The sequence below is a fragment of the Fusarium vanettenii genome (assembly GCF_000151355.1).
Source record: "Fusarium vanettenii 77-13-4 chromosome 11 genomic scaffold NECHAsca_36_chr11_2_0, whole genome shotgun sequence".
Taxonomy (NCBI): Eukaryota; Fungi; Ascomycota; class Sordariomycetes; order Hypocreales; family Nectriaceae; genus Fusarium; species Fusarium vanettenii.
The window spans coordinates 59,225-81,180 of NW_003315850.1; the positions used below are offsets into that span (position 1 = coordinate 59,225).

Sequence of the window (21,956 nt, forward strand, 5' to 3'; positions counted from 1 at the left end):
TCAGTTCTTGGGCTCAAGGCTATCTCGAGACATGCATGAGATGAAGACTTGCGGTAGTTGGAGGAAGGCAACAATCCATGCTTAGCACGTCTACGTATAATTGCTTTCGGGTGCGGCTGCCCAGTCTTTCGTAGATAGACATTTCCATAGATAATCTCGTTTACAAAGCTTGACCTTTTGGGTAGCGTAGGGTCGATGGTTTCGTGAGTCTAGGATGTGGCAAACTGAACAGCACAATCTTCAAAATGGCCAAGATGTTATCACTCTTACCATGATCACGTCGTATAAAACTAGCTTGCGTTTGACCGGCCGCCAGTTTGGAAGAAGATTGAACGGCCGGCACACTTACAACTATAAGAAGACTGAAGCGGCCAAAGACTATAGTTCATTAACGAGAACTTTTAAATCCGAAGCAACTAACCAGGACCACGGAAGATCATAATATCGAGTCTTCCGAGACTATTCGAAGAAATGGCACTTAAGATAGGTATCTTGAAGCCATCGGGGCAGTATCTTCCTTATCTCCGGCCGATTAAGATCATGATACATACATCGGCTCCCACATAGGTACTTAAGTCTCGTTTGCTCGGCCCGGGACCGAAGAGCCCAAGTATGACTGCACAGTCACTTCTCAGAAATTGCATTACAAATCGCTATTGTCCGAATCGCAACCCATGAGGGGATCCTTCTTACAAATCTTGGACTGCACACCATCTTGTGTCTATAGAGGGGTAGGCAAGCCTATCCCGTTGTAGTCAAGATCCTTCATGGCGCCATTTTTGGCGGAAAACACTGGCCAGATGTTAATGTTGCAATGAGTTTTGCATATCGCATCGGAAGCGATAACCAATGAGATGGCGTGCAAACCAGGTTGGTCATCGTGTGCCATTATGACGAGATGTCCTTAATTGGGGAACCCGGGGATCGATGCAACAACGGCTATGTCATAAATAAGCGTGTGCTTGGCCATATGAGACGGAACAACCCAAAAGACCTTCATACCCATTCAACTGATACTCCAATCAACTATCAGCCGCCTGTCACCATGGTTCCTGCTCCAATCGATCCCAGCATCAAGGATGTTGCCGAGCCTATCAAGGACTCTCTCAAGCTGCCCGCGCCGGCTCGGGAGAGACTTGAAAAGGCAGGCATAGACCTTTCTAAGGGCTACCCTTATCGTCCCTCGCGTCCGCTATTTCTGCAAGACGTGTACAAGATCCGTGATCAGCCTCGTGACTATGTCGACGCAGGAGCTAGGGCAGACAAGTCCAAGAAGAACCTTTTCTCTGCGGCGACAAAGGTTACCGACTTGACTGCCCACATCGGAACAGAAATCGAGGGCCTGCAGCTCAAGGACCTCACAAACGAGCAGCGTGACGAACTTGCCTTGCTAATTGCTGAGCGAAGCGTCGTCTTCTTCCGAGACCAGGACCTCAGCCCTCAGCAGCAGAAGGAGCTTGGCGAGTGGTACGGAGAGGTCGAGGTTCATGTGAGTATTGAACAACCAAAGATTCGAATAATTCCATTGCAAGTAATCTGACCTTGTATTTCAGCCCCAAGTTGCCCAAGTCCCAGGCCTTCCAGGTGTTTCAATCATTTGGCCTGACCTTCAAGCCACGGAACGACCCGCGACCTTTCGCCAGCCTGGAGGTGCATCAAGATGGCACACAGATCTCGTCCACGAGCGTCAGCCTGCTGGAATCACTCATCTTCACAATGACACAGTTCCTAGTGTTGGTGGAGACACACTGTACGTTTCGTTTAGCGTCTATTGACAGGCCAAATACTAACGACTCGAAAGCTGGGCCAGCGGATATGCTGCCTACGAGAAGCTGTCACCAGAGTTCCGCAAGATCATTGACGGAAGGTCCGCTGTGTATCGGTCCGCACACCCCTATCTGGACCGAGATGATCCCGAGGCTGGTCCCAAGTACATCGAGCGGATTCACCCGTTGGTTCGAGTTCATCCTGCAACCGGTTGGAAGGCCCTTTGGGTCAACCGTGCCATGACCGACAGGATCGTGGGACTTGACAAGGCCGAGAGCGACATAATTCTTGGGTATCTGTATGATGTATACGAGAAGAACATTGACATTCAGTTGCGCTGGAGATGGACACCCCGAACTTCTGTTCTCTGGGACAACCGGTATGTACCTTGATTCCGCCCACGGGGAGACCAAGACTCTGACATTTGCAGCATTACCATTCACAATGCTAGCTGGGACTACAGTGGCAAGGAGCCACGGCATGGAACTAGAGTGACATCGTTGGCCGAAAAGCCATACTTTGATGCTGCAGCTCCTACACGACGAGAGGCTCTGGGGCTGCTTGGCGAAAGCGAGAAGGAGGAACTCGAGGCCTCCAAGTAGTCTCCTTATTAGCAGACCGTAAAGAAAGCTGATTCAAGAAGTGCGTGGTTTGTGACTGCTCGTGTGTTGCAGAAGTGACCAATGATCTGGATGTCATTGTAAAGATGGCTTAAAAGAACGGTGAGCTAGTGATCAGAGTTGTCAGAATACAGCCCGAAGAGACGCAAACTTGGCAAGTAGACGTTGCTATTCAAACTGTTCAATCTCAATAGGTATCCAAAGGCGTAGATTTTATTTATGCTGTTCTTACACTGTAGAAAATAGGATCTTTCCCCTTCAGCGACTCGGCTACTCATGATGAGTACTGAACTGTAAAAGTCTGGGTTTGTAGAATTGCCCTCTCACTATGATCGTCCCGTAGGCCTTCAGTACTTGCATTGCCAACCACGACCGTCCCACCATTTTTGTTGTCATCATCAGAGAATCGCTCAAGCTCAGTGGCATTGTCCTCAGGAAACTGCGCATACTGGCTGCGGCCTTTACGCACTCGACTGAGCGTGTTGCTTTGTTGATGCTGACCGTAGGAGGTCGTTCCGTAGTGAGAGGCTCCAGATGATCCCACAATACGAGGCATGAAGTGCTTAAAGAACTTGCGTAGGGTCGGCATAGAGCCGCATATGACAAAGAGATTAGCTTCAATGAATCTATGATTGTTAGCATCACCGTTCAGGCTAACGGCCAAAACGTGACGTACGTCCATATGTTGGCGGGTGCAGAGTCCCAAGAGACATCTGTGCTGGCTAGCACCACGGGTAGATATACTAGTCTGGTCACCGATGTGGCAACAGTTCTACAGAGATTAGAAAAGACCTTTAGGATTATCGAATCACTTACAAGGATCCGATTGCAAAGACGATGATGGCTCCAAACTTTTGGATCTTGGGCATATGTAGATTATAGACCATCGGGATCGGCAACACGAATAGTATCACGTCGGTGACAATGTTTGACACGGCTGTAGCCATGTATAGAATGGCCGCATCAGTGCATGAGCCACCTTCTACCTTGAAGTCAAAGGCTTTGCGGGGAGGGTTGCAGAGAAACCACATCATAAAGGTAATGATGATGGTGTACGCCGTGACAATGCCAATGGTAAGCCAGACTGCTATCCGGAACCATCTCTGAGGAGAGAGGTGGAGGTAGAGGGATAGGAGAGACAGCTTGATGAAGCCATTGCATAGTTGGTAGATTGGTCCACAAAGATAACTTATCTAGGCTCGCGGTCAGGTTTGGGCTGAGGACCGAACGGCGGAGAAAAGTTCACTCACCAAGGAATAGCGTTGGAAATCTGCGAGGCTCATCTCCCAGCTGTGAGCACACATTCCACCTTGTGCGATGGAAGCTATGAAGCTGAGGTTAGGTGAATCAAGTGACTGAGGAAGTTAGAGACACTTACCGATAAGCAAAGCTTGGGTCAAGACAGATGACAACTATCAACAGTCAGAAACAGAATCTGTCTGGCATCATGGCTATCAAGGAGAGTTACCCAGCCAAGAAACATGAACCCTAGAATAAGATTAGCAACCTCTACTCTCTATGACTCTACTCTCAGATTCCTGCAACTTACCATCATCAGTCTGCAACCCCTTGGACAGAAAGATCTTGGTGTAATATCTCTGCAACAGAGCAATCAATGCCAGTGGGGCACCGAGTCCAAAGATCAAATAATGTTCCAGCTTCTTCTGCTGCCTGGGGTTGTCAAAGTCTAGAGGCCCATAGCCAGGAGGAGGCAGGCGGAACACCTCTGTGCCGTTGATGGTAGGAAAGGTCGTCATATTTTCGACATGACGGGAATAAACGAGGATGAGGAAGCCAGGAACAAGTCGATCTTGGGGATGCAGAAGTCCTAGGTTAAAGACGGGAATGATCTCCTGAATTGCTGAACACGAGCTCTGGTCATAGCTTACAGCCGCAGCATTGGATGCAAGGTTAGCGTGAAACGCCGGTTGTTGACGATTAAGGCACGAGAGGTGCTGTAGGAGCCGTCGATGTTCGTTCAGCCCGTGGCTTGCACCGCCAAGCCCGCATCATTGGCTTGGAACGGCGGCCAGCTTCCGGAAAGCCGGGATAGCCCACACCGGCCAAGGTCGCGCGGGACGGGCTGCGCATGCCAGGCCATCCCCTCGAGGAAGGGATTGGCGTTTGGAGATTGGTGGCTTCTGTGATGACCAAATCTTTGATGCAGAGCTGAAAAATGGTGCCTATTAGAAGGGGCGAAACTCTGCTAGTATGCCTTGGCACGTCTGAGCTGGGCTGAACTGACAGCCAAGAGGGCCGTAACGATGAAAAGCAAATTGGAACATTTTGTGGAAGATTCTCGCGCAGTAAGGTATTGACGTACAGATGTCGGTCATTAATCTCATCGGCGGTGCGGAACTCATCTCGATAAACAATATGACAGTTGACTAGCAATCCAGCCTTCCCCAGATCACCAGCGCCAAGGGCGGAGCCTAGCTAAATGCCCTGGTCTAGCATCTCCACTGATCTCCAAACCCCTCAAGGTCTGAGCGGACAAGATCTCACATCGACCAGTCCGTGCTGTGCATGGACTGAATTCTCGCAAGTTTTGCCCATCCTTGGAGGCTCCGTAATCATGTCTGTAACATGGGATGCTTTGGTTCATTCGGATGTTTTCCAGGTCTTATTAGGGCCTGGCCTTCCTTCTTTTCTTGTTGATCTTTTCTCTATCTGACAGTTGATATCCCAATCGAACACCTTCTTGCTTCTTGTACATCTCATCTGTTCTCGAAATGAAACTCTCCCTTGCCAGTCTCGCCCTGTTGGGAGCAGGTGCGTTAGCCGCGGCTACACACGATTCATGTCCATGCGTGAGTTTTCTGCGCCGCTCTCAAGCCTCTCCAGCTTCTTGCTGACACAGACAATACAGTGCTCTACTCTCGCCGCCGTCCCTCAACTTAAGGGAAAGATCTATGTCCCCGGAAGCGACGCATACGACGCCCGCTTGAAGACCTACTATTCAGCGAATGCAGCCCTCGAACCTTGGTGCATGGTTCTCCCCGAGACTACACAGGACGTTTCCAAGATAGCCCAGGTCATTTCCAACAAGAAATGTCCGTTTGGCATACGCAGTGGTGCACACTCTGCATGGAAGGGCTCCAACGGAGTTGAAAATGGTATCACCATTGATTTCAGTACGGATATCTGCACCCTGCCCTCCTGTATCATGACTAACTACTTGGAGGTTACATGAACGCTACCACCTACGACTCGAAAAAGAAGATTGCATCGATCCAACCCGGCTCTAATTGGGGTCGTGTTTACGAGGCGCTCAACGAACACGGCGTCGCGGCTGTTGGCGGCCGTGCTTCTGTTGTTGGTGTCGGTGGTTTCACCACTGGAGGAGGAGTAGGTGCCCATTCACGACCACTCTGGCACGCGTTGGCAGCGGTCAAGTTCTAACCTCTCTTTAGTACTCATTCCATTCAAACGCTCGTGGCTTTGCTTGCGATGTTGTTGCCAACTTTGAGGTGGTTCTCTCCGACGGTCGAATTGTCAACGCCAACAAGAACCAGCACCCTGATTTGTGGAAAGCCCTGAAGGGTGGCTCTGGAAACCTGGGGTTTGTGACTCGAGTCGACCAATGCAAGTCCATTTTCCCTTCGTAACTGCGCTTTCTCCTAGCGCTAACCAGAACCGTTCGGCAGACGTTGTTGACTCCAACAAGCTTTGGGGAGGCTTTGTTAGCTTCGACCTGTCGCAACGCGATCGTGTGTTCGAGTCATACATCGACTTTGCCGAAAACATGCATCTTGACCCTGCCTCTCAGCTGATCGTTTCGGTCCAGTACAACGGAAAAGAGCGCATCTTGATCTCGGTTGTCTCCAACTCTGACGCCATTCCTGCTGCCCCGGCTTTTGACGACTTTCTCTCCCTCCCAAATGTTTCCAACACACTGACCACCGGCAAGATTGCGGACCTTGTGCCTCAGTTCACGGGTCCTACACCCTTGGGCCTTTAGTACGTTCACATATGGCTGCCCCTTCATGCTGTACTGACCCCGTTCTAGTGCCAACTGGATGACTGGCATGGCCACTAATGATATCCGGGTCATGAAGTTTGTAGATGAGAAACATGCCGAGTATGTCGAGAAGATGAAGGCAGTAGCCCCAGGCTCCGACTTCAGCGTTCTTGTCCAGTTCCAGCCGTTCACTGAGTCCATGGTGGCTCACTCCCGCAAGGCGGGTGGTAATGTTCTCGGTCTTGAGGATGTCGTCGCCGATGGTCCTGCTCTCAACTGGCTCATTGCCGTCACTGTTGACACAGCTGAGAACCAGAAGAAGATCGCCCCTTTGACACTCGAGTATAGGAATGCCATCAACAAATATGCCACCAGCATTAGCGCGAACAAGAACTGGGAGTACCTCAACTATGCTCTAGGCGACCAGGATCCAATCAAACACTATGGAACTGAGTCCGTCCGATATCTACAGGCCGCCTCTAAGAAGTATGATCCCCAACAAGTGTTCCAGAAGCTGAGAGCCTCTGGGTTCAAGATTCCTGGCAGAGGTTAGTTTCTAAAGATTCATGCCTCAAGTTTGCATCAATAGACTACACCATCTTGTGATTGTGGGGACGTTTACTGCACTCGCAATCACCTTCCATATTGGAACATGCCCCCAGTCTCTTTTCAATTGACTATGGATCTAATACCTTGCCTTGTCGCATCCTACTCGCTTAACTTGTGTCGAGTTCACCTGGTCAGGGGCCGTGACCGCAATAATTCCGTTCGCTGCCGATATCTCCGCATTAGCTCCGCGAGATCTACACTCCATGATTCAGCCTGAAGACTGCGTTGCTGATGCCTATTTATTGCGGGGTTCTGAATCATCATCTCGTCCTCTTCTTATTCCTTTTCTTCAACTCAAATATGGCTTCCAGAATAAAGACCACCTCGAACAACCACGTCCCAGTCGGGACTGAGCTGACTACAGTATCCCCTGTTCAACCAGATCCATATCTCGTTGCTTTCGATGACCAGGATAGCGAGAACCCCAAGAACTGGCCAGAAAGACGCAAATGGACTGTGACCAATGTCCTCTCGGTAACCGGTTTCAATCGAATCCTCGTATCAACTGTCATGGCCCCCGCATTGTCTTTGATTGCAGTCGATTTGGATATGAACTCGACTGAGGCTATGATGGCTTTGAGCATCTACTTGCTGGCAACTGCCTTCGGCCCGCTTGTGATTGGACCATTGTCCGAAGTATACGGCCGCCAGGTGATCTTGCACGCGTCTAACGTTTGGTTCTTGGTCTGGAACATCGCTTGTGGCTTTGCAAACTCCAAGGAGCTGCTCATTGCTGCCCGGTTCTTGGCCGGCTTTGGAGCCAGTGCTATATACGCACTTGGAGGTGGAGTTCTGGGTGATATATGGCGCCCAGAGGAGCGCGGGAGGTCTCTTGGGTGGTTTCTTCTGGTTCCCCTGCTGGGAGCCGCATTGGGTAAGTATCCTGAACCGCGTGTCCGCCAGGCCATAGCTAATTCTACTTGCAGGTCCAATTGTGGGCGGCTTCATGACCTACCGTGTCTCTTGGAGATGGATGTTCTGGTCAACATCCATCTTCCAATTTGCCATGGTTGTCATTTCATTGACTAGCTTCCGCGAGACGTTTGCCCCAGCCATTCTTAAAAAACGAGCCAAGAAGCTGCGCAAAGAAACCGGTGCCCCATACTACACACAAGAAGAGCGGCACCGAAGCCAATCGAATCTTGCCATTGTTCTTGGTCAAGCTTTGAGTCGCCCACTACGACTTCTTGCCTTCCATCCAATCATCCAAGTATCATCCATCATCTCGGCCATTAGCTACGGGCTTCTGTACATTGTTCTTTCGAGTTTCGCCGACCTTTGGATCAATCATTACCATCAGTCCGTGGAGATTAGTGGTCTCCACTACATTTCTTGCATGCTTGGAGAGCTCGCCGGGTCTCAGCTTGCTGGGCCTTTGATGGACTATTCGTTCCGTAGAATGGAACGCCGTGCCGATGGACAGCCTGTTCCTGAACACCGCATCCCCCTCATACTTCCTGGTGCTATTCTAGCCCCCTTTGGCTTCATTGTCTATGGGTGGTGTGCCCAGTACAAGGTTCACTGGGCTTGGGTCGATGTTGGCATGTTTTTCACAACCTTTGGCATGCAGATTGCAGGTATGCCCATGCAGGCATACACTATCGATGCATATCCGGATCATACATCCAGTGCCATGGCGGCAACACAGTTCCTCAGAAGCTTGACTGCATTCTTGTTCCCCCTATTTACACCCAAGATGTACTCGGTGCTAGGTTACGGATGGGGAAACAACACCATGGCTTTCGCAAGACTCTTCTTTGGAATTCCAGCACCACTTCTCATGTGGAGGTATGGGGCGAGGTTGCGGGCAAAGGCAACATCGAGCTTCTAGGTCCTAACAGCGTTTGGTGTCAATGTATTCTTGTCCTAGGAGAAGGTGGTAATGCATCCCAGGGCAGACCAGCTCACCAGACATTGAACAGTCGCGTTGCTGAAATAAATTTGTCTTGGAGATTGTCTGTCTATGAGTGGTGATCAAAGATCTTGGCCTTTCGCGCCAAGTTGTTCCTAACGCCCTGATATTTAAAGCCATACATCATCACCGTCTTATGCCATTTATTCACCTCTACCCCTCGCCGCTTCCATCTGCTCTCGTTCTTCAATGGTCAAATCACTCTTGGCCTTTCCAACATTGATAAATGCCAACATCAATAGCGCCACTCCTGATATGCCAACACCAAACCATAATCCGACTTGGTAACTCTCTCGTAGAGTTGGGCGTGACGTCTGTCCCACGGCCACATCGGCAAACCCAAGAAAGAAGCTGATTCCCAGAAACAGCGTGCTGTTTATTAGTGCTCCTGCAAGTCCTTGACGCCGTGCGGGTAGATTTGTCGTGATGAAAACGTTACTGACGGTAAATGTAATGTCGATGCCAACTGTGGATGCAACCATAGCTGGCAGAACCCAAGCCCAATAGTTCGGGTTTTCTGGCATGAGAGCGAAAAGGAGGCAGCAAACAACGTATCCAATCCCGGAGACTATCAGAAGGATACGGCCGGGGAGTCGATGAAGAACCAGGCCTCCCACTGTGGCAAGGAGAAGACCACCGACAATCATAGGAACGTACCATAGAGCCGTTAGCAGAGGCGATACCTCGAGGACAAGCTCAATGTAGAAACTGCTGTAGAGAAGGAAGACGCCAAAACTGCCATAGGCAAAGAAAAGAGCCACGACAAGGGTTGTCATGTATGGCGGCGAGAAGAGGTCAGCTGGGACAAGGGGGTTTGGGACAACCCAACCTTCAAGGTATACGGCCGCAGCCAGAATCATTACGCCAACGATAATGGTGGCAATAATTTGAGGGCTGGCCCAGCCCTCAGGTGCCTGTGAGCTATCGGTGATGGCGTATACCAGAAGGATAAGACCTGGTACGATGGTTGCCACCCCCCACCAGTCCATTCCAAGGCCGTCAGGGGGTTGTTTAATGAAGTCGTTTGGGATAGAGAAGAATCCGGCAGCGAATATGACGACAAGAATGATTGCACCAATCCAAAAGTACCATTTCCAGGACAGAAATTCGCCCGAGATACCTCCTATCAGGATGCCGATGAAGAACCCAAGAGGTGCGAAAGCACCATATATGGCAAAAACGAAATTCTTTCGTGGCCCTGGTCGGTACGTCTTGCCAAGCAGAGTAATACCGGCAGGTAGAAAGGCCGCTGCTCCTATTCCCTGCAAAGCACGGCAGATAATGAGCATGATATAGTTGTGACTGAAGCCGGCGACCAGACACCAGACCGACATCCATGCAAGCCCGCTGTTGAAAATTATGTAGGCGCCATGCATATCACTCAACCGGCCCAGTGGTAGTAGAAATGCGCCCGTAACGAGGGAGAACACGCTCGATGGCCACGTTCGAGATGCTTCGGGGATTTCAAGCTCAATGGCTAGAGGCGGCAGGATGATGTGAAATCCTGACACGAAGAATTCCTATTTTCCAGTTAGTACATGCAAAGTGATAAAGAATCGAAGAAACGAGGAACATACAGCCATTGCCATGGAGCCTAGAAGCGAGAATATGAAACCCAACTCGGCCCATAGCGTGGCAAAGGCCGCTGGCCGCTGTCGGCCCAGCTTTTCAACATCGATGATGGTATTGGTTGCGGATTCGGGATCCTCGCTTTCGACGACGACTTGTCCGTGAGTCATGTTGGAGATTGGGTCACAGAAGAGACGCGGTAGCAAGTAAAAGACGGTCAAAGAGAAAAGGTCAAGGTCGAGCTGCTTATCGTCGATCAATGTTGAACATGCTGGGCCGGCGCAGTGTTGCTTAGCACCCAGGTTGAAGAAAGGCCTGTCAGGAGGACAAAAAAGGATCAAGAATTGGGCTAGGGTGACCCTTGGTTCTTATTCTGCAAACTCTGACATCATGAGAGTTCATCTTGGCAAAATGGCCCTTTGCTCCACCCACAACTGCAAGCTCTGAGATTGGGCTGCCACTACCACACGATCTGGGCACGAGATAAGATTCCCAATCAATGGCATCTTACGATTGGCTTGAATACACTGCGGTGAACGATGGTGCCAACAGCTCGCGACTGAGTCCGCATGGCAACTCAACAAAGTTGCGTGGGGTATTTTTGCCTCTGCAGGACATGGGGTTATATCTTCCTGATACAGACTAGTGTCTCCACAGCTCCGTATCGGCGGCTGAATCATTTGTCATCCGGAGCTGATGTGAAGGTTGGGTTGGAGGACGTGGCTTGTCCCGTTGGCAGCAAAGTACTCCGCGCTTGAAATTGTATGTTGAAGAACCGGGTCTCTATCAATTAAATATGCCGAGTTCATCCAGTTGTCGCAGCGCGTTGCGCCCTCCGAGATGTTCGGTGTTCGGTTAGTTCCCACCAAGGATTCCGCTGGGCGCCGACCCCCAAACACTCGTATAATTACAACTCCATGGGCATTTCAGTTACCGGGTCGACCAACTGGTGCACGTTTGTGAATTGCCGAGGCACTTGTGTTTCCACCTAGTCACAGCTTCAACCCAATTATCTCTTCTGCATCAAGGGTCCTTACCGCCCCGTTTGCTAACCAGCAACTCCTATACCATGTCAATTGTCGGTTGCATATCTTTAGAGATAAGGCCGCTCTAGTCGCGCATCGACTTAGTCAAATTTGACCTCGTCGCTCGCTCTGGGTCATCGCTTATGGACCCTCAGCGCCCTTCCAGCAAAGCTTGCCACAACTGCCGATACAGTAGGTTACGATGCGATCGCTCAGTTCCGGCCTGTCGCAAGTGCACCACTACTGGCAAGGAATGTCTCGGTTATGGGAAGCTGTATAGATGGGCGGGTGCAGTCGCCAGTCGAGGCAAGCTGGCCGGTAACAAATTGCCTGTGTTGAACGACTCAACATGGGTTGCTGAGGGGTCTTCGATCAAGTATAAAAGCACAGCCACCAGAGACGCGGTCGTCTCTGCAAACACGAGGCTATGCCATAGTCGTGCTCAGGTTTTAGCATCTTCAGGCTCCAGCAACCAAACGATTCCCTGGGCTTTGGTTGACCCTCTGTTCCAAGATGTCAAGTCTGCGGAACGTCAGTATCTATCGTACTGTTAGTTCTTCTTTGTGACGCGACACATCCTCTTAATATTGAGTCTAGGCTAACATCACAAGTCACAAATCGACTATGCCCAGATCTAGTTGCTATAGACCTCCCAGGCCTAAATCCTTTCCACGAGTTGGTTCCTCTAAGCGGAGCACATCCACTCCTGAGACACATCATTATAGCTGCCTCGGCAACTCACATGTCAAATTTCCTAAAGCCTCGAGCTCATAATCAACTCGCCTGGCCGCAGTCCTCAAGTCGCCAGGCATTGGCAACTTCCCGGCATGTGGCTGCAGATGCCCTGGTCGCTAAGCAGAAAGGACTCGAGGCACTTCGTCTGGCGATTGAGGAAGCTAGCCCCCTTAAGAGCGACATTCTTCTAGCGGCAGCCCATTTCTTTATCGCCTTGGAACTCATCGAGTCTGGCAAGCATGGCTGGAGAGCTCACCTTGAAGGCAGTGGCAATGTGCTCAGACATCTTCAGCCAGGGGGTTATTCGAACAAGATGCTGAGAGACTTCATCATAGCGGACTGTTACATGTAGGTCAAACCCACCAGTACACTAACCCGAGACTGATCTTCTTCAAGAAGCTATATCTTTGCATCTACAGTCGTCAACGGCTTATTAGCCTCTTCATCCTACTTTTACACTGCGCAAGCTCCATCAGTCATCCGCTTTGCTTCCAACAACAGCTACATTTGCTGCCCCGCCGAGATCTTGCAGATCTTAATGGCCGTGGCACGACTCTCAAACGAACCGAGTGATGACGGCGTTTCCATTGCGAGGATAACTGAAGAAGGGATGGAGCACATGAATAGTGCCATGTCGTACGATTTGGATGCCTGGGCGCGCGACATCAAGGATGTGCCACATGGCCGCCAAGTCACCGAGATTCAGAGCCGCACACATGCGGGGCGTGCACACCAGTTGGCCTGTTGCTTGTACATCTTATACGCAGTTCCCTCCATCAGGGACCATCTACCTCCGGACACTGAGCAAACCTTGGAGCAAGACCTCTTCCTCCAGTTGTTGTCGATACCTCACGGGGATCCAAGCTTCAAGACATCACCGTGGCCAACCTTTATTGCCGGAGCTCAAGCCCGAGACCCAGAGAGGCAGGCCTGGAGTATGTCAAGGATGAAAAGACTCGCCGACTGCCTTCCCTGGGGATTTGTGTATACTTCCATTGACACGCTGCATGTAATATGGGACAGGAGGAGAAAGGATGGAGCACAGCACAATTGGTTACATATTCTGAAGGACCCAGAAGTTGCCTTTATTCTGGTTTAGGCGCCGAGCACTATGTCTTGATTACGAGTCGAGATACTAAGCATAATAGAATGATCATGGAGACCTCTCTTGGTAAATCAATACTCAAATCTCCATCTAACATCCGAGTCACCCTTCCAGTCTTCCACCTCACCAACGTGCTTAATCTCCTCCGCCACCGCGGCACGGCTTTCATTCTGCTTCTTCAGCCGCCAACCCAGCAAAGTCACAACAATAACGTTTGCCACCAGATAGCCCAAAGCCATGGAGTGTCCAACGATGAATCGAGGGCCATCGTTGGCTCGGTACAATTGTGTTCCCAACACGGCTCCAAGATTCCCGATGCTGATCTGCATTGCGTTCGCGATGGCTCTCTTTGTCTGTCCCGACACGTTGATTGCGGGCCAAGAAAGCACCAGGGCGGTTGCAGGATATATACCGGCGGCAGCAAAGAAGGTTCCCAGGTACGAGACTCCCGGTCGAGCTGTGGGATTAGTGTTGGCGAGGAGGATGATGTAGCCGATGGCAGCAACAAGGGATGACCCAGCGATGAACAGAGCACGTCGACCTAGCTTCTCAGAGATGATAGCAACACCCAACGTCGTGAGAAATGCGAGAGCATACGGCGGGATAGTCAAGAGCTGTGCAACGGCTGCTTTGTATCCAAGGTCCTTGATGATGGTGGGCTAGGCATGACAATGTAAGCGGTAGGATAGATATAAACGCATCCATAGACTAACCAGGAACAAGGATAGAGTATACAGAGGCAGACTCATTGTGTGGAAACCTAAACCATAGAGCCAGCAACTGGGATCGCTCAACGCCTCACGGACTGCTCCCCAGCTGAACTCTTCCTGTCGAATAGCATCACTGTCCGCTGCCAAGCGCTCGTGGATGAAGGTCCGTTCAGCCTTGGTGAGAAATTTTGAAGTATCAGGGTAGTTCTCGATGAACCAATATGCTGCCACGGCCACCACAACGGTCGCTATTCCCTCCTGTTGAGTGTCAGTTTGGTCCAGTGATATGGTACCGCTGCTCCTACCAGAATGAAAATCCAGCGCCAGCCATTCTCCCAAACGACACCACCCATCTTGCCGATACCCTAAGATTCTGTTAGATGGATGAATGCCTTCACGATGGGGTAAAGAGGTCTCACATATGCGAGGATACCACCAAAGGCACCGGCAAGGGATGCTGCACAGAAAAACAGTGAGATGCGATACTGTCTCTCTCGTCTTTTGTACCACATGGAGAAGTAAAACACCACTCCTGGAAATAGACCGCTCTCGGTAACACCAAGAAAGAATCTGGCGATGAGGAAACCCTTGAGGTCTTGGACAATGCCGAGTAAGGTAGCTACAATGCCCCAAGCAATGGTAAGGGTTGGAAGCCAAAGTCTCGGAGTAGTGCGCTTCAGAATAATATTACAGGGAATCTTTTTTAAGGAATTAGCAAAGAAATGGGGCGGCTGAAGGGTAACAAACCTCGAAAAGCACATATCCCACAAAGTATAGAGTGAGACCTGTCAAGTACTGATTTCCAGCTAATTACCACACAAGTTAGCATCAGATTTGATCGACGAGGTTACAGGCTCTCGTACTCATGTTGAGGTCATCGACCATTCCCTCGATCCGAGCGTTTCCGACTGTTCACGAGGTGAGTTACACTTGTCGTCATCGGAAATCAGTCCAAGCCTCACCATTGCTGCGATCTAAGAACGATAACAAATACAGGACCCCAACGGCTGGAAGCAACTTAGCGTCCAGTTTCCGTAGGAGTGACTTTTCATTGACAGGAGTTTCAGTGTCGATGGTGCCAGCCTCATCGCTAAGATCAGGAGGCGAGTCTGTCTTCAGATCAGAAGCCATTGTTGTTGAGACCAGGCAAAAGCTGGAAAGTGAAGATTGGGCAATAGTCCGGCCAAAAAGTGCGCATCATCGCCCTTTAAAAAGATTATGACAGCAGCCAATTGTGTGTCTAGTGAGTTTTATTGCATCATGATATCCTTGTTCGTGTGTTTTCGAGGTAGCATCTTGCAACGACTCGAGGGTTGCAGCAGAAGTTGATGACCTTTCCATTTTCGTCTCCCACCGAGTACCTCTACCTGATATTCTATGTTTATGAGCCGTACTATATAGTACCTCTACCAAGATCTGCATCTCGATGAGTTATTTGCGTGGGGGGGGATAGGTCAGACAGCAAGCATCCGAATGTGGATGTGATGGCGATGAAGTGCTCCCAAGAGATCCCCATGACGTCTCCGCGGAGAGAGAGATCACAGTCGTAACCAATCAGGATTGACAAATATCGTAATTTCGGCACTTGAACCCGGGGTCTGGGGGTGGCTTTTGGTGCGTTATCAGGGCTTTGATGTCGCCATGCGATGGGCCTGTGTCGTGCTCTTGACACAGCCAATTAGCGTGAGGAGAGCTATGGAGGAGTTGCACCAGAGGAATAGCGAGGTTGAAATGGTGTATGAGGTAAGTCTCTCGGTGTGGATTAGTCTCGAGCCGTCCATCAAAGGCACTCGTATGGATGTCAGTCATGGTCAAGATGCTGCAGCATGAGATAGGATGGATCGTGGTCGACGAGCTTGGTCGTTATCCAAGACAAGGCAAACGATGACCACACAGTCATTTTTGATCAAGCCCCACTGTAAACGCACGTCTTATATACCTAATTTATGTGCATGTCTTCAAGCATATCTCCAATGGCATCTTGATCCATGTTGCGATCGAGGAGATGCACAGTGACCCCTTACACTCGAGTCTTATCACGTTGTCACCCAACTTGTCAGTTTCAATACTACAACTCAACATAACATTACCATTTTTAATGCTTTTCATTGATTTCCGGTCTCGCTCTTGCATCGATAATGGCAAATTTCAGTCGGACTTCTTTCTTCACCACCAAGACGACCATCTCAACACACAGCGTAGCCCAACGCGTTTTCCCAATTTCTGACGTATCGCGAAGACTTTTAATTGATTACATACTCTGCCTTTTATTTCCCTCTATCTCCCCCCCTTTGCCGCACCCATGAAGTCCTGTCAAACCCGTCACAGTCGACGAAGGCTCCTTCCTCTAAAGTTTCCATCTATTGCACGTGACGCGCACCCCAGATCTCGTGCACCTCAACTCCTTCCATTTCATTCCACCTCCGATTCTTCCCTTTTCATCATCATCCAGTTGGTGAGATGGGCCGTCTTTGGGGCTCGCTTGACGTTGTGCTCAATACACCAAGATTCTATCCTACACGACTGGGCCTCCTCCTCGCAGCGACGCTCCTGATACCCTTGTTGCAATCACCTGCCCTTCAATCCGCTTTTCTGTCGCTTCTTCGCCTAAAGATCCCACCATGTCGTCCCGAATTCTTCAAGATGCGGGTATCTTGGAACTCCTTAACTGCCTGAGATCCTCAAACGCTAGCGACTCGAACGAGCAGGACGAAGCTTCACCCAACGCCAACTGCCCCGAGCAAGTCATTCGAGACACCTGGAACCGCCTGCGTGACGCCTAGTGGGCGGTCGCCATTCAAGTTCAGAGAGATGAGGAAGCAAATGGTCGCGCCTCAGATGATGTCAGCCTACTCGACTGGCCAACCTTTATTAGACAGCAGATCCCCCTGACCTCTCTCAAGGTCATTCTCCATGCCATCCACTCAGACGATTGGGCTCGCGCTGCCACCAAGTCCCAGCTTACGGGCCGCCTCCTCACACTCTCTGTTCGATTTGGGCTGGGAACAAGAGTTCAAGAACCGTGGCTTCTCTTCCTCTACCTCGGCCAAACAGTGCCATTGAGTCTTCGCCTCGTCAAGAAACTCAACGCGTGGCTTACTGCCAACGAGCACATCGATACCAACCTCGTTCTCCCTGCTATCACGGAACAATCTATTCGCCGCCATGGCCGCCAAACCCAGACGCCTTACGCAGTCTTCGAAATCGACGTCGACAGAGCAATACAGTACTTGGATCAGCATCATCCGCGATCCAGTGCCAGTGTCTCCACCCCTACTTCCTCTCGCCACCAAGCCAACGGAACCACACCTGAGAGAAATGAGGCGAGAAGCGATCCCAACGGCAGTGTTGATGGCAATGTTGTACGCAACGGGCAGCGCGTTCTGCGACCTCGAACATTCAACCAGAGGGATGACACCGAAGAACAAGATGAGCATGAGGCTAACTCCAGAAGGAGAGTCCGCCGCCTCCCTCGCGACTCAAGTGAAAGTTCTATGGCCACACCGGAGGTTGGCCGACGTGCAACTCAAGGTACATCAATCATGACACCTCTCGGAGTTCCTGACATCTCCCTCGGAAGAGTGGAGTCTCCCTTGATGAACTTTTCTGGTGGGCACAGGGGACGTCAGAGCGCGAATAGTGCTGGCAATGTCGGAGCACTAGGACTGGAAGCACGTCTCAATGCTCTGAGAACTCTGAACCAGTTCGGACCGGCTATCGAGATCACCGGCAATGACCCAATGTCTCATCAGGCACGGGGTTTGTTTGACTCGATCACTCATCTTTCGCAGCTTGCACTCGCCGCATTTGGACAATTAGAGCAGCAGGACAACCGACGAAGCACCTCGAGTTTCTCGGATCGAATGTCGCGCTGAAAGAATGCGATGGAGTCAGGTTGTATGGGTTTCTGTCGCATAATTCTGGGCGAGCAAGAGTTCCAAGGGCTTGTGGAGTGTTGTTGCGATTGCTATGAAGAAGTTGGCACCATGTACTTTCAGTTTGTGCTACTCTATCACGATCGGGCAAGACAGTTGCTTCGATCATAGTAACAATTCTCTCATGTCGAGATAACAGTGCAATCATAGTTAATCAACGGATCAACCACCTTCCCCAGAGGTACCATAGAAATAGACCTAGATAATCAAGGTAAACCTTGTCAGTGATACCAGCATCCTGCAATGAAGTGACTTCGAGCCTCAAAGACTAATACCACAATCTCCCTGCATACGAAGTCAATAATATCTGATATTCATGAGTTTCTAAGACCCGCATCGCAAACTTTCAGTTCTCACATCTATCAGGGCATAGCCCAGAACCTCCCGGTAAATCAAATCACGTCAGAGCAGTTCCAAATGTCGCAACTGCGGAATCCCGTCCCTACAAAGTTGCTTAAGCATCGCCATAGAACATTCCACGCCGTTCCAAGCAGTAATTGACTGAACTGACCCCAGTGCTCTTTGGCTAGACCGGGCGCTCATGAGCAAGGAGTTCCACAAGGGCTCGTTAGTGACTAAGCTGAGAACTGCTAAATAACGCAAAAGGTCCAGTTGGCCGATAGTTGTTGTGCTCATCAATCTTCTTCTTTATCATCATCTTATACACTACTGGGACGAGTCGATCGTGCGGGTATTCTTCAGAAGCCCAGAATGTCACTTCCTGCCTTCCTCTACAGCTCGAATCATGAGCCACTTTCTTGTGTGGACATGCACACCGTGGGAATGCCGACAAGAATCATCTTGAGCGGCTACCCAGACATCTCAGGCACGTTGCTTGAGCAGCGTACACGGGCAAAGCTGCATCATGACCACATACGTACACGCTTGTTGCAGGAGCCTCGAGGGCATTCGGGCATGTATGGGGCAGTGCTTCGACCAGAAACTGAACATACGAGATCAGGCGAAGCCCACATGGGAGTTCTCTATCTCCATGGCGAAGGATATAGCAACATGTGTGGACATGCCACAATAGCCATTTGTCGGTTTCTTGTCGATCTTCAAGACACAGTGTATTTCCCAAGGCGGCATGACCTCGTATATAACGCCGAAACGAGAAGTGTGCGACTAGTCTTGCATACTCCGGGAGGGCTTGTGGAGAGCGACGTGCCGACAAGTCAGGATGGTACTCGATCAGATCCGGCTCGTCCCGTGAGCTTCATCGCTATTCCGGCTTTCCCACTGGCAACTGACCTTTCGGTCGATATCCCAGAACCTTATCGGTGGCCAGAACTTGGAGACCGCTCGAGTATCACATTTTCACTTGCTTGTGCGAGCGCCGTGAGCTGTCATGTCGACGTAAGCGAACTAGGGTTCCCGTCCCTTAGGGAGGACATCGACATCAGTTGCCTCGATTTCGCAACACGCCAGCTGAAGGCAGCACTGAACAACTCAGAGGTTGTCAAGTCACAATTGGTGGCCCCAAATCATAACGATGCTTGCGTTTTCGGGGTCATGATCGAGGACAAGAACACAGGGTCTCCAGCAGAAGGGACAAATGGGGCCGAGACGGGCATGTATTTCTTTGGTGATCAACATCTGGACAGATCACCTACGGGAAGTGTTGTAGCTGCACGGAATGCCCTCAAGTATGCCAGGGGAGAGCTCAAGATTGGAGAGTCGTGGACATATCACTCCATCTTGACCAACAGGCACGGCAGTGAATACGGGTTTATTGGGAAAACCGTCCGTCTGGTAGAAACTGAGGTTATGGGACAGAACATGAAGGGTGTCGTGGTTCAAGTTAGTGGTCACGCCTATTATTCCGGTATAAATACGTATGTAATCGAGAAAGAGGATCTCGTCGGTCAGAATGGGTTCCTCCTTGAGCATCTGGATAGAAAGGATAGCAACTGATTGACACTATCGAGAATTTGACGTTACACTCTTCTACAGGCCCCATAAATGACCAACATGACGTCTTCACAGAAGCCAGCGTTCAGAAAGCCACTTTCTTGGGACTTGGTCGAATGCATTACATGGGAGGCTGTCGCTAAACTTCCGCCTTGGCCGAGAAAACGCCATTTCACGTCACTCTTCAGCGAATTGTGTCTGTCATAATGATCAATGACTTGATCTTTCGAGATTATCGCTTGACAGGATTTGGTGAGTTTGGCGTGCTTGACATTGGTAAGCATATGATGCTGAGGTTCAAGAGTAGAATGTGTTGCCCATCGTACTTGGAACATGCATTCCCCTCACTGTCCAATATTTGACAGAATATCCAGTTCTTCATTTCCCTACGGCTCGACTCAGTAGGTTCATTGCTTCGGATGAACTATGGAAGGCCAAACGAAGCGGGAAAGTGAGTTTGTGCAGCCCGTACAGCCTGTACATCCAGTACCATCGGCGCGCGAATGCCGACGCGTGCTGTTAAAGACTGATGCTGTGGTCTTGCCGCTCTTGACGATTGCCATGACTTTGGGTTTCCTGGACAAGGCAAGTACTCTTATTGTATCCTCTCAGATACTCGATCGCTAACGAAAACATGTAGAATGCCTTGTCATTCGCGGCTCTCTGGGGCCTCAAGGAGGACACGCATCTCATCGGTCAAGAGTACAGCTGGCTCGGCAGCATCTTCTACTTCGGCTACCTCTTCGCCGAGTTCCCCAACCTGTGGCTTATCACACGAGTGCCAATCGGAAAGTACATCGGTGGGTGTCTAACAGCGTGGGGGGCTACTCTGTGCCTCGTGGCTGTCTGCCACAACTTTGCCGGCGTGGCCACCATTCGGTTCTTCTTGGGCGCCTTCGAAGCTTGTTTGCTGCCGTGCATGATGCTTCTCAATTCTATGTGGTATCGGCGAGAGGAGCAGCCTTTGAGAACTGCCATCTGGTGCAATACCCTTGCCGGTGTGTTTGGTGGTATCTTGGCGTATGCCATTGGCAAGATTGAGGGCCCTTTGGCAACTTGGAAGGTTATCTTTGTTTGCATCTTTCAGATTTCTCTGGAAGCTAACTTGGAACCAGTACATATTCATCATTTATGGGGTCGTGACTGTTGCTATGGGCATCGTGACCCTGGCCTTGCTCCCTGATACTCCAGCAAATGCCTGGTTCTTGAAGTCTGAGGAGAAGGCTATTGCAGTTCAGCGACTAGCAGGCAACCAAACAGGCGTAGAAAGAAGCAAAGTCGGTATCATGGCCTTTCTATCCACTTCAACCTCTGACTGGGAACACGCAGAACTTCAACTTGTCACAGATTAAAGAAGCCGTGCTCGACCCCAAATGGATCATATCGTCTCTTGGTGTCTTCGCATATTCAGTTACAAACGCCAGCATCACAAACTTCAATCCTCTCATAATATCTGGCTACGGTTTCTCTCAGAGCCGAACAGCCTTGCTAGCAACGCCCCAGGCAGCTGTTGCCATGGTCGCTCAAGCCGGGTTCTCGGCAATCACTTTTTATGTACCAAATCTTCGATGCCTATTCTGGGTCCTTTCAGCATGCCTCGCCATGGTAGGCGCCATCATGGTACACGTCCTCGACGCAGAGCTATACCGAAATGTCAGTCTAGCAGGTGTCTATCTCATGGGATTTTACAATCCTCCCTTTATTCTAGCCGTGAGCCTACAAACTTCCAACACGTCTGGGACAACTAAGAAGAGTTTCGTGTCTACTTCAATAGCAGTCTGGTATGGTTAGTACACCTCCACTCCTCAACTTGAGTTCTTTCATTAACGCATAAGAAGCTCTGGGAAACATTGTTGGTCCACAGTTCTTCCTCGAAACAGAGGCCCCTCGTTATCAGACAGGTATCATCGCCCTTGTATGCTCGTTTGCTGCCGTGGCTGTCTGTGGTATCGCTTATGGTGCATTTTGCATATTTGAGAACAAGAGGAGAGACCAAAAGTTTGGTGAACCCAGAGATATAGTTGAGACTGGGCTGGCTGTTGAAGAGGAAGACTTGACAGATATCCAAAACACCAACTTTCGGTACACGCTATAGAG

General features: G+C 50.3%; 10 protein-coding genes across 10 annotated transcripts; 7 read left to right on the top strand and 3 right to left on the bottom strand.

Annotated features, from left to right (window-relative positions):
- Positions 1–1,045: 1,045 nt before the first annotated feature.
- NECHADRAFT_97177 (uncharacterized protein) lies at positions 1,046–2,369 on the top strand (the record flags this gene model as incomplete). The annotated part of the gene is made up of 4 exons (XM_003042251.1): positions 1,046–1,489; positions 1,554–1,750; positions 1,802–2,146; positions 2,219–2,369. The coding sequence occupies 4 exons, from the start codon at positions 1,046–1,048 to the stop codon at positions 2,367–2,369; spliced, it is 1,137 nt and encodes a 378-aa protein (XP_003042297.1).
- Positions 2,370–2,661: 292 nt separating this feature from the next.
- NECHADRAFT_51736 (uncharacterized protein) lies at positions 2,662–4,144 on the bottom strand (the record flags this gene model as incomplete). Its single annotated transcript, XM_003042342.1, has 5 exons — positions 2,662–3,013; positions 3,064–3,159; positions 3,204–3,580; positions 3,638–3,742; positions 3,911–4,144. The coding sequence occupies 5 exons, from the start codon at positions 4,142–4,144 to the stop codon at positions 2,662–2,664; spliced, it is 1,164 nt and encodes a 387-aa protein (XP_003042388.1).
- A 1,049-nt stretch (positions 4,145–5,193) lies between these two features.
- Positions 5,194–6,901, top strand: NECHADRAFT_51832 (uncharacterized protein; the record flags this gene model as incomplete). The annotated part of the gene is made up of 5 exons (XM_003042252.1): positions 5,194–5,521; positions 5,572–5,735; positions 5,801–5,976; positions 6,012–6,347; positions 6,397–6,901. The coding sequence occupies 5 exons, from the start codon at positions 5,194–5,196 to the stop codon at positions 6,899–6,901; spliced, it is 1,509 nt and encodes a 502-aa protein (XP_003042298.1).
- A 356-nt stretch (positions 6,902–7,257) lies between these two features.
- NECHADRAFT_86456 (uncharacterized protein) lies at positions 7,258–8,788 on the top strand (the record flags this gene model as incomplete). Its single annotated transcript, XM_003042253.1, has 2 exons — positions 7,258–7,831; positions 7,884–8,788. 2 exons carry the CDS (start codon positions 7,258–7,260, stop codon positions 8,786–8,788), a joined length of 1,479 nt encoding a protein of 492 aa, XP_003042299.1.
- Positions 8,789–9,012: 224 nt separating this feature from the next.
- On the bottom strand, positions 9,013–10,608 carry NECHADRAFT_51818 (uncharacterized protein; the record flags this gene model as incomplete). The annotated part of the gene is made up of 2 exons (XM_003042343.1): positions 9,013–10,389; positions 10,447–10,608. The coding sequence occupies 2 exons, from the start codon at positions 10,606–10,608 to the stop codon at positions 9,013–9,015; spliced, it is 1,539 nt and encodes a 512-aa protein (XP_003042389.1).
- A 998-nt stretch (positions 10,609–11,606) lies between these two features.
- NECHADRAFT_51752 (uncharacterized protein) lies at positions 11,607–13,297 on the top strand (the record flags this gene model as incomplete). The annotated part of the gene is made up of 3 exons (XM_003042254.1): positions 11,607–12,012; positions 12,075–12,539; positions 12,618–13,297. 3 exons carry the CDS (start codon positions 11,607–11,609, stop codon positions 13,295–13,297), a joined length of 1,551 nt encoding a protein of 516 aa, XP_003042300.1.
- Positions 13,298–13,374: 77 nt separating this feature from the next.
- Positions 13,375–15,144, bottom strand: NECHADRAFT_51879 (uncharacterized protein; the record flags this gene model as incomplete). The annotated part of the gene is made up of 7 exons (XM_003042344.1): positions 13,375–13,962; positions 14,017–14,271; positions 14,319–14,366; positions 14,544–14,608; positions 14,757–14,819; positions 14,877–14,921; positions 14,976–15,144. The coding sequence occupies 7 exons, from the start codon at positions 15,142–15,144 to the stop codon at positions 13,375–13,377; spliced, it is 1,233 nt and encodes a 410-aa protein (XP_003042390.1).
- Positions 15,145–16,634: 1,490 nt separating this feature from the next.
- On the top strand, positions 16,635–17,888 carry NECHADRAFT_86460 (uncharacterized protein; the record flags this gene model as incomplete). The annotated part of the gene is made up of 2 exons (XM_003042255.1): positions 16,635–16,757; positions 16,797–17,888. The coding sequence occupies 2 exons, from the start codon at positions 16,635–16,637 to the stop codon at positions 17,886–17,888; spliced, it is 1,215 nt and encodes a 404-aa protein (XP_003042301.1).
- A 601-nt stretch (positions 17,889–18,489) lies between these two features.
- Positions 18,490–19,862, top strand: NECHADRAFT_97182 (uncharacterized protein; the record flags this gene model as incomplete). Its single annotated transcript, XM_003042256.1, has 2 exons — positions 18,490–18,515; positions 18,686–19,862. The coding sequence occupies 2 exons, from the start codon at positions 18,490–18,492 to the stop codon at positions 19,860–19,862; spliced, it is 1,203 nt and encodes a 400-aa protein (XP_003042302.1).
- Positions 19,863–20,285: 423 nt separating this feature from the next.
- Positions 20,286–21,954, top strand: NECHADRAFT_97183 (uncharacterized protein; the record flags this gene model as incomplete). The annotated part of the gene is made up of 6 exons (XM_003042257.1): positions 20,286–20,310; positions 20,347–20,459; positions 20,500–20,922; positions 20,975–21,136; positions 21,189–21,645; positions 21,698–21,954. 6 exons carry the CDS (start codon positions 20,286–20,288, stop codon positions 21,952–21,954), a joined length of 1,437 nt encoding a protein of 478 aa, XP_003042303.1.
- Between the last annotated feature and the right edge of the window lie 2 nt (positions 21,955–21,956).